The sequence below is a fragment of the Cyprinus carpio genome, chromosome B10 (assembly GCF_018340385.1).
Source record: "Cyprinus carpio isolate SPL01 chromosome B10, ASM1834038v1, whole genome shotgun sequence".
NCBI lineage: Eukaryota > Metazoa > Chordata > Actinopteri > Cypriniformes > Cyprinidae > Cyprinus > Cyprinus carpio.
Genome location: NC_056606.1, coordinates 1,059,849 through 1,077,799, shown reverse-complemented (window position 1 = coordinate 1,077,799; position 17,951 = coordinate 1,059,849). Strand labels below are relative to the sequence as shown.

The 17,951-nt window shown below is 42.8% G+C and overlaps 1 protein-coding gene across 1 annotated transcript; it reads left to right on the top strand.

Annotated features, from left to right (window-relative positions):
* Window positions 1-1,299: 1,299 nt before the first annotated feature.
* Window positions 1,300-13,299, top strand: LOC122134018 (protein PRRC1). The gene is made up of 8 exons (XM_042732069.1): window positions 1,300-1,319; window positions 3,028-3,339; window positions 4,169-4,311; window positions 4,399-4,501; window positions 6,486-6,649; window positions 6,760-6,863; window positions 10,973-11,075; window positions 12,195-13,299. Exons 2-8 carry the CDS (start codon window positions 3,117-3,119, stop codon window positions 12,402-12,404), a joined length of 1,050 nt encoding a protein of 349 aa, XP_042588003.1. The 5' UTR covers window positions 1,300-1,319; window positions 3,028-3,116; the 3' UTR covers window positions 12,405-13,299.
* The last annotated feature ends 4,652 nt before the right edge of the window (window positions 13,300-17,951 follow it).

Genomic DNA, 17,951 nt, shown 5'->3' with positions numbered 1-17,951 from the left:
GCGGTAAACACACCACACCCACCCCCCCCACCTCCAGCGTACACACACTCACCAACCCCTCCACCACCACACACACACACAACACACCACACACCCCTCCACCACCCCCACCCTCCAGCGGTACACACACACACACACACACACACCCCCTCCACCACCCCCACCCTCCAGCGGTAACACACACACACACACACACACACCCCCCCCACACCACCCCCCCCTCCAGCAGCGGTACACACACACACACACACACACACCCCTCCACCACTCCCACCCTCCAGCGGTAACACACACACACCACACACCCCTCCACCACCACCCCCACCCTCCAGCGGTAACCACACACACACACACCCTCCACACCCCCACCCTCCAGCGGTAACACACACACACACACCCCTCCACCACCTCCACCCCCAGCGGTAACACACACACACACACACCCCTCCACCACCCCCACCCCCAGCCCTCCACACACACACACACCCCTCCACACCCCCACCCTCCAGCGGTAACACACACACACACACCCCTCCACCACCACCCCCACCCTCCAGCGGTAACACACACACACACACCCCTCCACCACCACCACCCTCCAGCGGTAACACACACACACACACCCCTCCACCCACCCCCACCCTCCAGCGGTAACACACACACACACACCCCTCCACCACCCCCCACACCCTCCAGCGGTACACACACACACACACCCCTCCACCACCCCCACCCTCCAGCGGTAACACACACACACCCCTCCACCACCACCACCCTCCAGCGGTAACACACACACACACACCCCTCCACCACCCCCACCCCTCCAGCGGTAACACACACACACCCCTCCACCACCCCCACCCTCCAGCGGTAACACACACACACTCCACCACCCCCACCCTCCACGGTAACACACACCACACACCGCTCCCCACCCCCACCCTCCAGCGGTAAACACACACACACACACCGCTCCACCACCCCCACCCTCCAGCGGTAACACACACACACCCCTCCACCACCCCCCCCTCCAGCGGTAACACACACACACACACACCCCTCCACCACCCCCACCCTCCAGCGGTAACACAACACACACCCACACACCGCTCCACACCCCACCCTCCAGCGGTAACACACACACACACACCGCTCCACCACCCCCACCCTCCAGCGGTAACACACACACACACCCCACCCTCCACCACCCCCACCCTCCAGCGGTAACACACACACACACACACACACCCCTCCACCACCCCACCCTCCAGCGGTAACACACACACACACACACCCTCCACCACCCCCACCCTCCAGCGGTAACAAAACCACACCCCCCTCCACCACCCCCACCCTCCAGCGGTAACACACACCACACACACCGCTCCACCACCCCCCCACCCTCCAGCGGTAACACACACACACACACCCCTCCACCCCCCCACCCTCCAGCGGTAACACACACACACACACCCCTCCACCACCCCCACACCCTCCAGCGGTAACACACACACACACACACCCCTCCACCACCACCCCCACCCTCCAGCGGTAACACACACACACACACCCCTCCACCACCCCCACCCTCCAGCGGTAACACACACACACACACACCGCTCCACCACCCCCACCCTCCAGCGGTTACACACCACACACACACACACCCCCTCCACCACCCCCCCACCCTCCAGCGGTTACCACACACACACACACACCCCTCCACCACCCCCACCCTCCAGCGGTAACACACACATACACACACACACCCCTCCACCACCCCCACCCTCCAGCGGTAAACACACACACACACACCGCTCCACCACCCCCACCCTCCAGCGGTAAAACACACACACACACCCCTCCCACCCCCACCCTCCAGCGGTAACACACACACACACACACCCCTCCACCACCCCCACCCTCCAGCGGTAACACACACACACACCCCTCCACACACCCCACCCTCCAGCGGTAACACACACACACACACACCCTACACCACCCCCACCCTCCAGCGGTAACACACACACACACACACACCCCTCCACCACCCCCACCCTCCAGCGGTAACACACACACACATACACACACACACGCTTACACACACACGCAGTGAACAGTGGGTGATGTAGATCTGAAATAATCTGATAAAGAGGGACAAAATGCTTGAAGCCAGCTGTTATATCAGATGAATTCTGAAATACATGCTGATGCTCAGGACTGTGATGATGCGTATGTGTACGTTGGTGTATGTCTCATGAACGTGCCATTGTTTACTTTGTCTGTTGTCTTAAAAACTGGTCAGGTGAGTAGACTGAAATATTCTTCTGGCATATAGATCAGCTTTTTTCAGATGTGTCATCAAGGCAAAAACAACAGTCAATATTATATTATTATTTCTGTTATTAATCGCGGCAGCTACCTGAATGCGGTGACTGGGCACGGCGCACATGTTAAAGCTCTGTGCGGAGTACATGTATCGCTGTGAAGGTTCGGCTGATGATACATGGGGCTGTTTGAGCGATGCTGCTTATTCTCTTTGAGAATGGGTTCACATTTCTGTGTGGATAATTTAGATCACTGTGGGCCGTGTCTCACCGGTTCGCTGTTGACCGCAACATTGCTTAAAAAGTTGCCCTGTGTATCATCAGCCTTAAGCCCCGTTCACACCAAGAACGATATCTATAAAGATAACGATGTTAGTTTAAGCACACACGCATCTGCCGCTTTAAATTCTCCAGCTCATTATAGCAAGATGGATTCTGATTGGCTGTCAATGTTATCGTCCATCAGCTGAAAAAAACCGTTCTGAAAATGATTCCAACGATATTGTTTCTCTGTGCCTGTATCGTTATATTTGTAGTGTGGACTCTGCTATTCTCTAATACTGAGCGTGGTTTTCAGAACTATATCTTTATAGTTATCGTGCTTGGTGTGATCTGGTCCTCATGAGCCGTCTGCAGGTCAGGTCTGGTGTCTGACACGGCTGTCTCAGTGGTTCATGTGTGCTCTTCTTGTGTCCAGGTGTCTCCGGTCCTCAGAGTCCCCCCGGCGTCTCAGCTTTTGCCCCGGGAGGTTTCTCCAGCCCTGTTCCTCCAGTGGCTTTGACCTCCATGCAGTCTTCTGCTCCTCCTCTCTCTCTGAGCGGCCCGTATGGTGGCCCCGCTCCGATCGGCGCCGCTGCCCCTCTGGGCCCCGTCCTCTCGGCCCCCCCGATGGGCCCGCCCAGCACCGGCTTCTCTGTGAGCGCAGGATATGACATCACCCGTGGCCACGCGGGCCGCACCCCTCAGACGCCGCTGATGCCCAGCTTCTCCAGCGCCTCGCCCATGCCAGGTCTGAACTGTTAGCATTAGCCACAACCTTCTGACTCCCGAGGCTTTTCGTATTCACACAGGTGCTTGGCTCAAAACATTGATAGAGATTATCTTTTACATTTGACAACTTTTCATGCAAAATTAACTACGTCTTCTCCCGGCTTTCGGGAGCGCGCGAGATCTCACTTGAGGTGTTCCTCCATGAGGTGAATAGCAGTTTCGTGATATCAGTATAAAGTTGAGTTTGTGGTAAAACCTTTGATAGAGCTTGAGTTTTATTGATCGGTCTGTTATTGCATGTGCTGTTCGTTTGGGTTTCATTTGGGAATGAGTATAAAGTCTGATGCGCTATGTGCTGCACTGTTATCATTTACAAGCGTGGAGCACATCTCCATCTCAGCCGCTCGGGACACAATCTCTTCCTCTGCATGTGCTGTGAGTTTGGGCTGCTTAACATTCATCAGGGAAAACAGTGCTCGTTATCGCACTAGATTCATAACAGAAATCATTTATAAACCTATGCCAACACAGGAGAATACATCAACATATTTATAAATATGCATTTGGTTGTACAACGTGATTTCAAAATAAAAGTTCAAACCCTCGCTCGGAGTTTGCAGGTGACCAAATATTAAAATCGAATGGATTGAAACATTTCTAAGTAAAATGAAACTAAAATTACAAGGAGTTGGTAGCAAGTCCCTGTCATAATGAGTGAGTGAATCATTCATTCATTCAAATGATTCGTTCAAAATGGCTGATGACGTCGAGCACTCTGTGTGGGGCTGATGGGTCTTTTCATCCTGTCAGCAGTATCCTGTAGTTCAGCTGTGATTGTGCTTCTGCAGGGATCATCACCAATCCCATGATGCAGCAGCCGGTGTCTGGAGGGTTGGACGTCAGCTCACCCATCACGTTTCCTGAGGACTCTGAAGACCCCAGAGTGGCTGCGGACGACAGCTCACCTGGTGGATTATGGGGCTTCATCAAGGTACTGGACACATGTATGCAGCGTAAGGCCAGGACGGCGCGCTCTTGTTCCCGTGTACGTCCTGATGCTCTTGTGTTGTGATCTCAGGGTGTAGCCGGGAACCACATGGTCAAGACCGTCCTGGATAAAACCAAACACTCTGTGGAGTCCATGATAACCACGCTGGACCCTGGGATGGCACCATACATCAGTGAGTGCTGCTCTCTCTGTGTGTGTGTGTGTGTGTTTGTGAGGACATGGGTATGACAGAGGTTTTACAAGTGATGTATCAGGACACTGTCTGCGCCTCCTGTAATTCAAAAGGCTTTAAAAACATACCAAATGGTGTTTTTTTGTGACTCTAATAATACAGGAAGTTTTGTGTAAGAGGTAGGTTTAGGTGTAGGGCGATAGAAAATAGAGTTGGTAGGGATGTCCTGAGCCTATCTGCAGATATGGTCTTGTTTAGGGATCTGTGCATACGGACATCTGACTGATAAGTAGTGATTGTGTCTTTCAGCAGTAGTGTGCACCCTTCATTTACAGAGAAAAGAAGGTCAGGGAAAAATCTGTTGATGGAAGAATCTTCATATTCTTCATGTTACTTTGCACTTTTGGTTAGAAAATTTACTATTTATCCAAGTTTAAGGTATCTAATATTTTGATTCTTAATTTCCATGATCTGAATATTAGTGATGCACCGAATATTCGGCAACCGAAATTATAAGAATGAGCGAAAAGGCTGAATAATATGTACCGAACAATGACTACCGCAGTCAAACAGAGGCACGCACTAATGCAGCAAACATGTCAGCAGTGTGAAAGTGTTTAAAACTATCAGAGGGATCAGTTGGGATCTGTAATATTTTCTAATGTTTTAATAGAGTTCTCTTCTGCTCAGCAAGGCTGCCTTTATTTGTACAGTAAAAATACATGCCTAATTCAAGTCTCAAAAATGGTCAAAAAATATTATTTTACTTATTAATTTTAAGTTAAATTATGCTCTGTTAGTATAATGTCTGCTAGAATGTTAAAAAAGTGTTGAGTAAATATTTTTAAATAGTTGTTTTTTAATTGATTTTTTATTTGAAAAGCAGGACAAAACAGTAAAAAGCACACTTTGGCAATTTCATTTATGCAATGGTGGAAAAAAAGGGCAAAATAGGCCACCATGGGGGGGGGATGTGAAAAACCGTGATCGGCCTTCAGCGCAGTGTTTCATTTTGTTCAGTTTCGGCTGCGGCCAAGAATTTATTTCATTTCGGTGCATCCCTACTAAATATTCTTAAGAATTAAAAGTTTGTTGCCTTCTTGCATTATTATGCTGTTATATTATTATTATATATTCAGTGTCCTAAAATGGTCTTAAAATGACAATAATATCACTTATCGCAATTATTTCCGGGGCAATATATCGGACAACAAAAAGTTGTTATCGTGACAGGCCTAGACAACGCGAGCTTCATGCTTTCTAACCGTATCTCCACTTTTGTTTGCAATTATTCATGATTATGACCATAAAGTCGGTTTACAATGTCTTCCATTGTAACATGTTTACATCTGTGTGAATCTTGTAATGCATATACATATACATAAACATACAATGTTTTATATATATATATATATATATATATATATATATATATATATATATATATATATATATATATATATATATATAATAATTATTATTATTATTATTATTATTTCCATTGTAACATGTTTACATCTGTGTGAATCTTGTAATGCTTTTTATTATTTGTAATGATTTGTATATATTTTTTTTATTATTTTTTTTTTTTTGATCTATGACTGATTCCTGTAGGAATATGCAAGTATCGCATCAGGACTCGGTATCGGCAGATACTCAGTATTTAGACTCGGATCAGATTGGATCAGGGGCACAAAAAACCTGATCGGGACGCCCCTAACAGTTTGTACAGTATAAAAACCATTACGCCTATGGAGAGTACTTTTTATTGTGTTTTGGAATGTGACTGATTCACTTCCAGTTTTTTTTTTTATTTTTTTTTTACCACTCCATTACCACAGTCCCATTACCTGAGCTGAGACACCTGTCTGTGGATTGATCTGTAATGTACTGAGCTGCAGTGGACAGGAACCGTTACTCTGCATGCTCAGAACCGCTCGGCCTGATGGGAAGGCAGCTGATGTGGTTTGTGTGTTTGTGTCAGAGTCTGGAGGAGACATGGACGTGGTTGTGACGTCAGATAAGGAGGTGAAGGTGGCCGCGGTGCGGGATGCGTTTCAGGAGGTGTTTGGTTTGGCCATGGTGACCGGAGAGGCCAGTCAGTCCAACATCGCCCCGCAGCCGCTGGGATACGCCGCAGGGGTCAAGGTGAGCACACTTTGTGGAGAGTCATGACAAGAGCTCTGTGATACGAACACTGAACCGTGAGACTTCAACCCATATGTGTTCATCAGAAGTGTGTGTGTGTGTGTGTGTAGGGAGCTCAGGAGCGCATCGACAGTCTGCGGCGTGCCGCTGTCATTCATGAGAAGCAGCCTGTGGTCTCTGTGGAAAACTTCATCGCAGAACTCTTCCCAGACAAGTAAGATTGGTTTATCCACAGCTCTAAATCTGTCCCATCTATCAGACTGGATCTGAATCTGGGTCCAAACCTTTCCATTAATGGAAATTACTTGCCACTCTATCAGATTTGGTTTTAATATGGGTAAGAATTTTTTCTTTAATGGTAATTAATTGTGTTATTGGGTTTGTTTTTCAGTTTTTGATTCGATTCACGATTTATTCGATTAGGATTTATGACAAATTATTTACATTTACATTTAGTCATTTAGCAGACGCTTTTATCCAAAGCTACTTACAAATGAGGACAATGGAAGCAATCAAAAACAACAAAAGAGCAATGATATAAGAGTGCTATAACAAGTCTCAGTTATCTTAACGCAGTACACATAGCAATGGCTTTTAAATAATATAATAAATAAAAAGAAAACAGATAGAATAGAAAAAGAATAGAGCAATCTAATGTTAGAGGTCTTTTTTTATAATTGTATAAACAATGAAAAGAAAACAGATAGAATACAAAAAGATTAGAAAGATAGTTAGATTTTTTAAAGAATAGAATTAGAATAGAGAGTGCTAGAGTTAGAGGATCAAATAAAGATGGAAGAGATGTGTTTTAAGCCGATTCTTGAAGATGGCTAAGGACTCAGCTGCTGGATTGAGTTGGATTTAATTTAAAAGTCTGTAAAAGTGACTTTGTGCTTCTTTGGGATGAACAATCAAGCGATGTTCACTTGCAGAACACAAGCTTCTAGAGGCACATGAGTCTGAAGTAATGAATTTAGGTAAAGGATTATAAATTAAATGTCCTTTTATTATTGCTTGGACAAAATGCTGCACGTTTCTTTGTGAAATTGAAACATAACACTATAATAATATACTAATATAGCACTTCCATATCATTGCTCTTTTGTTGGTTTTGGTTGCTTCTTTTGTCCTCATTTGTAAGTCACTTTGGATAAAAGCGTCTGCTAAATGACTAAATTGAAATAGAATGTAAATGTAAATAACAAAACTAAATTGAAATTTTAAAACAAGCCCCAAATCAAATAAATAAATAACACAAAATAGATCTCTCCATATAAACAAAATAAGGCTTTGTCTGTGATCTCTCCATTTAAAATTAGAGGCAACCACTGCATTTTAATCATGATCCCATGATTAAATCTAATTTTAATCTAAATCTTTAATCTAAATCTAAATTAGATTGTATAATTTAGCAAAAACAGAATGGTCTGACTTGAGTTTTGTGAAACTGTACATAAAAATATCTGCATGAAACAGCAGACGAGCTGAACGAGACGCAGATTCACTCTCTGCCAGCAGGTGGAGCTTAAAGCGTTTCCTTGGTTACCGCTGCGCTTATGAACTTTAATATGCTTTATACAGAGGAAAGATGAAAAGAAAAAACTACCATCTAAACTTTTCTAAAGACAGTAAGTTCCCCTCAGACTAAAATCCTACCTCTAATTGAATCGCAATCTCTTTAGCATCTCAACCGATTTGAATCGTCATATGTTTGAATCAATGTTCCCTAACTGTTACCAATAAAATGTTATCAACATCAACAAAAAAGCCATCTTAAAACTGCAAAAGAGGAACAGAAGCTACAAGTAACTTGACAAGTAAATAGCCTACAAAAAGTTTATAAATTGTAAAATTGTGTAAAAAAAAAAAACAGGAACTCATTAGAAGGTAGGAATGCAATATTATCACACATGTCATTGTCTATTATTGCACTTGATTTTGTAATAACAGTGATTAATGTTGGTTAATAGAACACGTGTTTCCCCAAAATTGTGTTTGAGGAAGCTGCTATGCACACAAAGCACGCTAAGAATCATTTATCAGTTAGTTGATTGAGTGGGTGTTTTATCTATTTTGTGTTTTGGTGATTTTGTATGTTTGCAAAGTTACAAAGAAATGAAGGGTCTGTAATTTTTATAGTAGGTTTATTTTAACGGATAGAGGCAGAATGTCAACCAAAAAATCCAGAAAAAGACACATTATATAAAGGTTAGAGATTGATTTGCATTTCAGTGAGTGAAATAAGTATTTGATCCCCTACCAACCAGCAAGAATTCTGGCTCCCAGAGATTGGTTATGTGCTCATGTGGAACACAGATTAGTCCTGCCAGCTTTAAGAAGTTACTCCTAATGTCAGCTGGTTAGGTGTATACGACATCTGTCCACACAATCTGTGTCTTCCATTCCGACCTCTCCCACCACCATGAGTAAGACCAAAGAGCTGTCAAATGATGTTAGAGATAAGACTGTAGATCTCCACGAGGCTGGAATGGACCATCAGCAAGAAGCTTGGTGAGAAGGAGACAACTGTTGGTGTGATTTTTCGGAAATGAAAGAAATAAAAAACAACCATCAATCGGCCTCGGTCTGGAGCTCCGTGCAAGATCTCGTCTCGTGGGGTAAGGATGATCATGTGAAAGGTGAGGGATCAGCCCCGAATTACACGGGAGGAGCTCATTAATGATCTTAAGGCAGTTGGGACCACAGTCACCAAGCAAACCATTGGTAACACACTACACTGCAATGGACTGAAACCCTGCAGCACCTGCAAGGTCCCCCTGCTCAAGAAAGCACAGGTACAGGCCTGTTTAAAGTTTGCCAAAGAACATCTAAATGATTCAAAGAAGGCTTGGGAGAAAGTATGGAGGTCAGATGAGACCAACATTGAGCTCTTTGGCATTAACTCGACCCTTCATGTTTGGAGGGAGAGAAATGCTGACTACGATCCCTACAGTCACGCACGGAGGTGGAAACATCATGCTTTGGGGCTGTGTTTGTGCTAAGGGTTTAGGACCGCATTGAGGGGCAAATGGATGGGGCCATGTACTGTAAAATCTTGGACGAGAACCTCCTTCCCTCAGCCAGAACACTGAAGATGGGTCATGGATTGGTTTCCAGCAAGACAGTGACCCAAAACGTACCGCCAAGGCCACAAAGCAGTGGCTCAAGAAGAAGCACATTAAGGTCATGGAGTGGTTTAGCCAGTCTCCAGACCTCAATCCTGTAGAACATCTGTGGGGGGAGCTGAAACTTCCAGTTGAAAAACAACAGCCAAGAAACCGTAAAGGTGCTGTCTGTAGGATTGACACCGAGTGGTTGAACAAGGTATTGCAGTCCAAATTCAAAATATTGAAGAGGGTTTTTTCACCCGGCCCCTCCTCCTCAGACTGATGCACACGCAGGTTGCCAGATTGACTACACAAACAGGAATGAGTGTACTTGACAATGAATGAAATGAAATATGCTGTGTTTTTTTTCTCCAGCTGGCAACCCGGGATGACGAAATACAATTGGGTAAACTGGCAGTGGGCGGGTTTCACAAACCAAAACAGAGATCCCATTCCGGCCCGGAACACACATTTTCAAAGGAGAATAACTGACTAGCATTGTTTTTCAGATAAACAAGTATGTTAACTTAGCATATTTCTTAAGTATCTGCAAACATATTATGGTATTTTTAAGCTTTAGTAGAGTCAAAATCTAACATACAGGACCTTTAAGGATTTAGAGAGGATCTGTAAAGAGGAGTGGATCAAAATCTCTCCTGAGATGTGTGCAAACCTGCTGACCAACTACAAGAAACATCTGACCTCTGTGCTTGCCAACAAGGGTTTCTGCACCAAGTGCTAAGTCATGTTTTGCTTGGGGATCAAATACTTATTTCACTCACTGAAATGCAAATCAATTTCTATTCTGTCTCTTTACGTTAAATTAAACCTACCGTAAAAATTACAGACCATTCATTGGCAAACTTACAAAATCAGAAGGGATCAAATAAATATTTTCCCCTCTGTATTAGTAGTAAGAAAAACAAAACAATCATTCAAACTGGGAAAGCTTACAAACAGAAAGCGAGTGAGCAGCGTTCCCATCACTGAAGCAGTCTGTGAGAGGAGTCGTCACAGAAATCCTGTTATCATCACTGCACACTTCATCTCTCACATCATCTCTCAGCTTGTTGTTTATAATGAGGGATTTTGTCAATAAAGCATACGTGCTGGGAAGAGCTTCATGTTGAGTTCTGTAGACACTCCGTGAGAGTGTTGTGCTTCCTTTTCTCATGATAGGAGAAACTGAGCAGCCTTGTTCATGCTCTCTCGTCAGGTGGTTTGACATCGGCTGTCTGATCCTGGATGATCCAGGGAACGGGATTCACCTGGAGACGTTCACTCAGGCCACACCTGTGGCCCTGGAGCATGTGCAGCAGGTAACACTACATCTTCTGAGGATCTGTTCAGAGTGATGCAGCTCTATGGAGGTGCCCTGCAGTTGCTTCTGAGATTTTTTTTTGTCTGAATAACATAAAATTATCCAGCTTTCTCGAGAGACTGACTGGCATATTACTACATTCCTTTTTTTGTTAAAGGGGTCATATGATGCGATTTCAAGTTTTCTTTTCTCTTTGGAGTGTTACAAGCTCTTGGTGCATAAAGAAGATCTGTAAAGTTGCAAAGACTAAAGTCTCAAATCCAAAGAGATATTCTTTATAAAAGTTAACACTCGTCCACGTCCTCCTAAAATGCCTTGTTTAAACACGCCCCCACATGTGGGAAGATTTGCATAACACCGCCCAAATGCTCACGCAAAGAAAGAAGGCGTACCTTTGATTCTCGCTGTAGTGTTGTTGCTTGAATACGTGTATGTAATGACTACAGATAAGACCACAGTTAGGGCTGGATGATATGCCAAAAAAAATGTAATCTCGATTTTATTTGACCAATTCTCGGTTTTCAATTTTTTAACAAGTCAACTTGAAAATGTAACTACAGCATGATTCAAGTTACATTTTCTTTATTAACGCTCTAGTTAAAGAAAATTCACGTGAGCGGTTAATCACTCTTTTCTCTTTACTGTTATCATATTGGCATATGGTCAAAGTGTCTAATTCTAACGTTTGGTAATATTTCAATTCAAAATCATGATTCCTCGATGTATAAAAAATAAAATCCTTGCAAAACATTAAATTCGAGTTAATCAATAAAATCTGAAAAATCACCCAGCCCTAGCCACAATAAGCCCATGGAGAAAACGTGTCCATGCATCTTGATAGATGATGTTATGAGGAACAGGGACTGCAGATGCGTTACAGCTAACTCTGGCACATCATTGTCCCCTTTAAATAAATAACCAATGAGAGGACAGTTTTACTCACATGTGACTTGCATAAACACACTTTGGTAAGCTTTGAAATGTTGCCTAGTGAAAGCAACTTTGTAACAGAGTGCTACACTAACAGCTAAAGAGCACTAAACTCTGTTTAAAGCCACGTATGTTTAGTGCTGTCATACTAACACGCTGGTGTGTGATGTGTGCTGTTCTCCCGCAGGCGCAGGCGCTGACTCCTCCAGACTATAACCTGCGCTGGTCCGGTCTGCTGGTGACGGTCGGGGAGGTTCTGGAGAGAAATGTGCCCAATGTCAGCCGCACAGACTGGCACCAGGCCTTCACTGGCATGTCCCGCCGGCAGATGATCTACTCCGCCGCCAAGGCTCTGGCTGGCATGTACAAGCAGCGCCTGCCCTCCAGGACAGTGTGAGCGTCTTACGCCGTCACGTTACACGGACCACAGCTTCCCAGAATCACACAGGAATCCACATTCCATCTGCAGATGTCCTGTGTTTCTCAGTCACGTCCCATCACAAGACTGAGCCCACTCTAAACACCAAAACAAACAGAACCGTTAGTTTCTGCATCAGGTCTGAAATAAACCAGTTACAGGGCACGATATTTAATACCTAACTTTTAAATTATTGATTGAATTGAATATCATGTCCTTGATATTATATTTGAGTTTGATTGATATTAATAATTGACAACGTCCCAGTCTCTACGATGGAATTTGATGGGAATGAAACCACAGCAAGACCGCTTGCGCTCCTTCAAATGATCAGATCTCACCAAGGAAAAGGGGATTCTCAAATTCATTACGCTTGTGTTTACGTTTAAAATCAAATAATTTGACTTGCAGATTTTTCAATTGAAGAGTTGAATATATAATATTGATGTTATGGTTTTGGATCTTATTTTATAGCGTTTTCTTTTCAGCCTAATCGAACATTGTTACAGCATTGTGTTTGTCTGCATGTCCATTTCTTTTTCAACTCAGTCCATACTAGTCAGTGTTTACTGCAGTCAGATGAAATCAGATCACCAGCTGTGCTGTTACTGTAGATGTTCTGCAGATGGGCGTTAGCGATGATGTGCAGCAGGATCATTGACTGCCGGAGCATGACCTCTGAGGGACAGATGATGTGTAGCACATGCTGTATGTTTGCTTTCGTGGACTGAAAGAGTTGATGACGAATCTAGAACTGCCCTTAAAATGTCTTTATATGTTTGTAAGATTTCTCCAGAATAACTGATGATTTTATTCCACAGCATTTTACAAACGTGCCTTTGACCAGCAAACAAGTAAAATCTTTTGTAAAGCATCATGTTTTTCTGTTGTTTTTGATGTGTATTCAGTGCCTTTAGGAAACTTCATCAGTCATGTTCTCTTTTTACTTACATGCTGAGACTGTTCTGAATTACTTGTTTGTAGGTTTATTCCCCAACAAGCTCTGTGGTGCATTCATCTGCATTTCAAAGTATTTTTATATTTTGGGCAGAAATTGCATTTCATTCATGTATGGCCAATGAGAGGACAGTTTTACCGACGGTGAGGGGGGCATGACATAATGGGTACGGCTTGGATTTGCATCAGAAATTTTGGCTTCATTGGAGAGACACTGGAGAAGAACTCCTTCTTTCTGCCTTGCCTTATGTTCTTAGTTCATAGGTCGGCTGCACTGCTTGAGAGAGCGCTATTGTCTGGGGAATGTCCTCTTCAGGGATCCCACGGGTCCTTGAAATACTTGAAAGTTTGTGAATCTGAAAAAAAAATTCAAGGCCTTGCATAGAAGCATACATAGAAGCAGGTCCTTGAAAGTGCTTGAATTTAGTTTGTGCAAGAAGTTTTCTGGAAAACATTCCATATTATTCGCTCTGGTCCGCTAATGTGTTATTTTGTCAACACTTCGTGGCATATGCATACTAGCTTGCTTGATTTACATTAGTTAGATGTTCACGCTTGCACAAAACTACTGTGGTACCTCAACGTTTCACAGACATGCCGTGAAATTAATGTTGAATTGCTTTGCTTGGCAAGAAAAACTTAAAAGCATATTCATATATCTTAAATCTTCTGGTTACATGAGCCTAAGCTCTATTCAATAAAAGCCATGCAAAATAGGGTTGCCAACCATTTTGTATAAAACGGAATTGTGTCGTATTGAAGGCATCAGAGAAGCGTTCTGTATGAAAGCTAGACGAAACGCAGTTTGTCCCGTATTCACAGACATACGCTGTATGACCATCTAGACCAGGGGTTCTCAAAGTTTACATTCAGAGGTCTGAATCTGAATTCTCATCAACTTGAAAAGGTCCGAAATGTTATTACAAAACTTGTTTTTAATAAACATGCTTAGAACTTTATATAACAATTCAACTTTATATAGCCTATGCAATTATCATATTCATTGTCATTAAGTCGTACTTGCATTTACTCTCTGAACTGTTAGCTACATTACAGGAGCCTACTGCTTTTTTATAAAACTAAATGCCCAATGAAGCTATTCTCATGTACTTATTTTCTGTTTCTGAAATAGTACTTCAATGTAACCTAAAGTCACTTCAACTTAATTGCAAACATCTTGAATTATAACTGCAATACGCTGTTGTACAGCAGTGCATTATATTACTTTATTTATATCATGCAGCACAAACGTCCGTCTGTGTGTCAAAATATGTGCATATTTAGGCCTAACAGTTGCAGACGAACTACAGTCAACAGTGATAGGTTTTTGGAAACGCTGTTTTGTACTCATTCATGCACTAGTCTGTTGCGGCTCAGTCAGTTGAATGTGCGGCTAACTCTGCCGGTCTGGAAAAACCTTGCTCTTGCAAAACCGGTGACATTATTCTATTGAATTAAAGATAAAGGTTTATCCAAAAGGTCACTAGTTGCTATGCGCTTTGTTTTGTATTAAAGAAAGTAAAGTATGAAATGCTGGTTCGTGCCCCCTGCGCTTTGTGTTTGTGAGAAGTAGGTTTGTGTTTTTTGAGTGTTTGTGTTGAGATGGTCTGAGTGATAGGAATTCCCTCCCGGTCTGGATCCGGACCGGAGCCCGGGCTTTGAGATCTAGACCATACACATAACAAATTAATCATTCTTTTTGCACAAATCATTGTTTGAATTGTAAAAGTAGCCAGTAGCCACTCAAGGAAGGCTTTAAGACCTCGCAGAATCCTCTGCAGCCTGGTCGCTCCCACTTCACAGCGAGCGGGGCTCGTGCTAACGCTTTTAAAAAAATTGCAATTTCTAGCATATTCCTAAACCTGGACCTGGAGGTGCTGAGTGCTCAGAATAGTTAGGAATGAAGTGGTGATACCAACCCACCAAGCCAAAGAATCCTTCCTTCTGAGAGGACTTCCTCCTTCACATTCTTGGGAGTTGGGAAGTTATGGATGGCTTCAGCATTTAGCTCAAAGTATACTTCACGCTTTAAGCGTACGCGAGGGTCAGCGTACAGTGCGCGTGATGCAAATTTCATCATCAGAATAGTACATTCTTTGTTTTTGGTTTTTTTGCGCAGGTCGACAATTTGATCATTAGAGTTGTTTTTCGGTAATCATTTGTATTGGGGTTTTTTTTCAGTGTTGAGTTGGAAAGTTAAGAGACAGAACAACAACAGACAGCTGCATTGACAAGTGCTTGTGAGCGAGAGGCTATGAGAGAGCCTAGATTTGGTTTAAAAGAATTCAAAAATATTTGTTATCGGTCATAACTCGTGGGGAAAAATAGAGCAGACTCTGGAAATGGATGAAGCTGCCAAGAGCATGTGTTGACTGCCCACGTTCACGCACAACATCGAATGGAGTACTGTATACTTTGATATTTTGATTTGACTGCACGCATACACTAATGTACACATACAAAAACAAAGTATACTTTGGGCTTTAGAGGGTTCAGTCTTTACTCTTCCTTCTGAGATGACATGACCCAGAAACGAAAGGGACCTTTTTTAACAGGTTACATCTTCTTTTTTTTCAAGTTTCCAGCTTTGAGAGCAACTCCCTTAAATGCCCAAAGAGGTCCTGAACATTGGCCGGTTACACGACAATATCATCTGTATAGACGAAACAACTATCAATCTACCAATGAGCTCCTGTAAGATTGTGTCCACTTGCAATTTATTCCAATGAGTTCACTTTAATCGCTGGAAGATCCCAGCAGCATATTTCCAATCAAATGGTAGATGAATGAACTCATATTGTGCAGACTTGGTAACAAAAGCAGTTTTGAAAATGCTATTTTCCTCCATACAGACCTGCGAATAACCGCTCTTCAGATCCAATGTGCTGAAAACTGAGGCTCCATATAAAGAGCACCCGAGGCACAGGGAAGGAGTCTAATGGACTTCTTGCATTTAAGAACCTGTAGTCTATGCAAATGTGTAAACTAGCCACTCAAGCAACGAGACGACTTTCTCACTGCTGTTCTTAAATGAAAGTTCTTGTGGACTCATTGATCTGAACAGCAGCAAATGTGAAATGTAACCTGGTAACCTGGCCCCTATGGAAAGGTGAAGAGATGGAAAATTGATGCATCTTATCCTCTTCTGGTAAGGAATATGTGGCTGCATGGAAGTCCAGTGCCACAGCAGAACTGTTCAAGAACTCATGTCTTATTATTAATGGAAAAGTCAGATCACGGTCCCTCACGATCAGGGCTGCATCAAGACTGTAAGGGACCCCTGGGCTTTACCTCTTGAGGGGCCACACATCCATCTTTGTTTTAACATTAAAACAAAGGAGGGTAAATTATTGAAGATAAATGTACATTTTTACAAAATGTTCTGTGCACTTTGAGTTGCGCCTTCACAAATATGTCTTTCTGCTTGTGGATCTTTATAACAGGCTGGTTAGTTCATTTATGATTTCATTAATCTTATTCTACACATGCTATTTCTTTTTTTAAATCAGCAATTTACATTAATAATAGTGAATTTTTTTATTAACATTAACCAAAAGAAATAAAAGATGAGAAATATTGTTAATCATGATCGTTATTCCTGACAGCTAATGAAATTACTAGGCTAATATTAACGAGTCAAACCTTTGTAACATGCTACAATACATTTTTAAGTGTAGTAATCACACATATACACAGTCACGCAATGCTGATATTGTTAACATTAACAATTTGAGAACAAAGTATAACAATAATAATAATTAGCATGGTCTGACAGCCACATACTCCTCAAAACATTAGATTCAGCTGCGCTGGAGCCGAGCCAGAGCACAACCCACGTAATGAAGATAATTCTGCAAATAACTGCAATTGCAGGTTTCAAACATAGATGGCGACAAAGAGGTGAAACTTGTGGACTACAGCTTCAAATTGTTTTAAAAGTGTCATATGATGTGATTTCAAGTTTTCCTTTCTCTTTGGAGTGTTACAAGCGCTTGGTGAATTAAAGAAGATCTGTAAAGTTGAGTTTTGAGCAGTGTAGAGTAGCGCTTGTTGTTTGTCACAAATGCAGACATGGTTTTATGTTTACGCAGCGCGATATGCAACACAACACGTAAAAAGACAGTATAAGTCATTCTAATCAGTAATTATGTCCCCACTGGATGCAACAAATGGCTCGATTATAATAGTTTTATTGTTTTTGTCTGATCGTGCCGGGACACGCATCACAGTATGTGAGGGACGTAACATTTCCGTCACATGCTTGAAGTATTCGGCCAATCACAATGCACTGGATAACTGGCCAATCAGAGCACACCTCACTTTTCAGATTGATGAGCTTTGTAAAAATCAATGCGTTTCATAAGGCGGGACATAGAGGAGAAACAATAATGTACAGCATGTGGAAAATAATGTGTTTTTTGAACCTTAAACCACATAAACACATTTCATTACACCAAATACACAACATAATGTTCTTTTTAGCAACATCATATGACCCTTTTAAGGATAAAACTCTACCTCAGCCTCTGCTCTAAACTACAGGGAGCCCTTTTACATTACTATATAAGG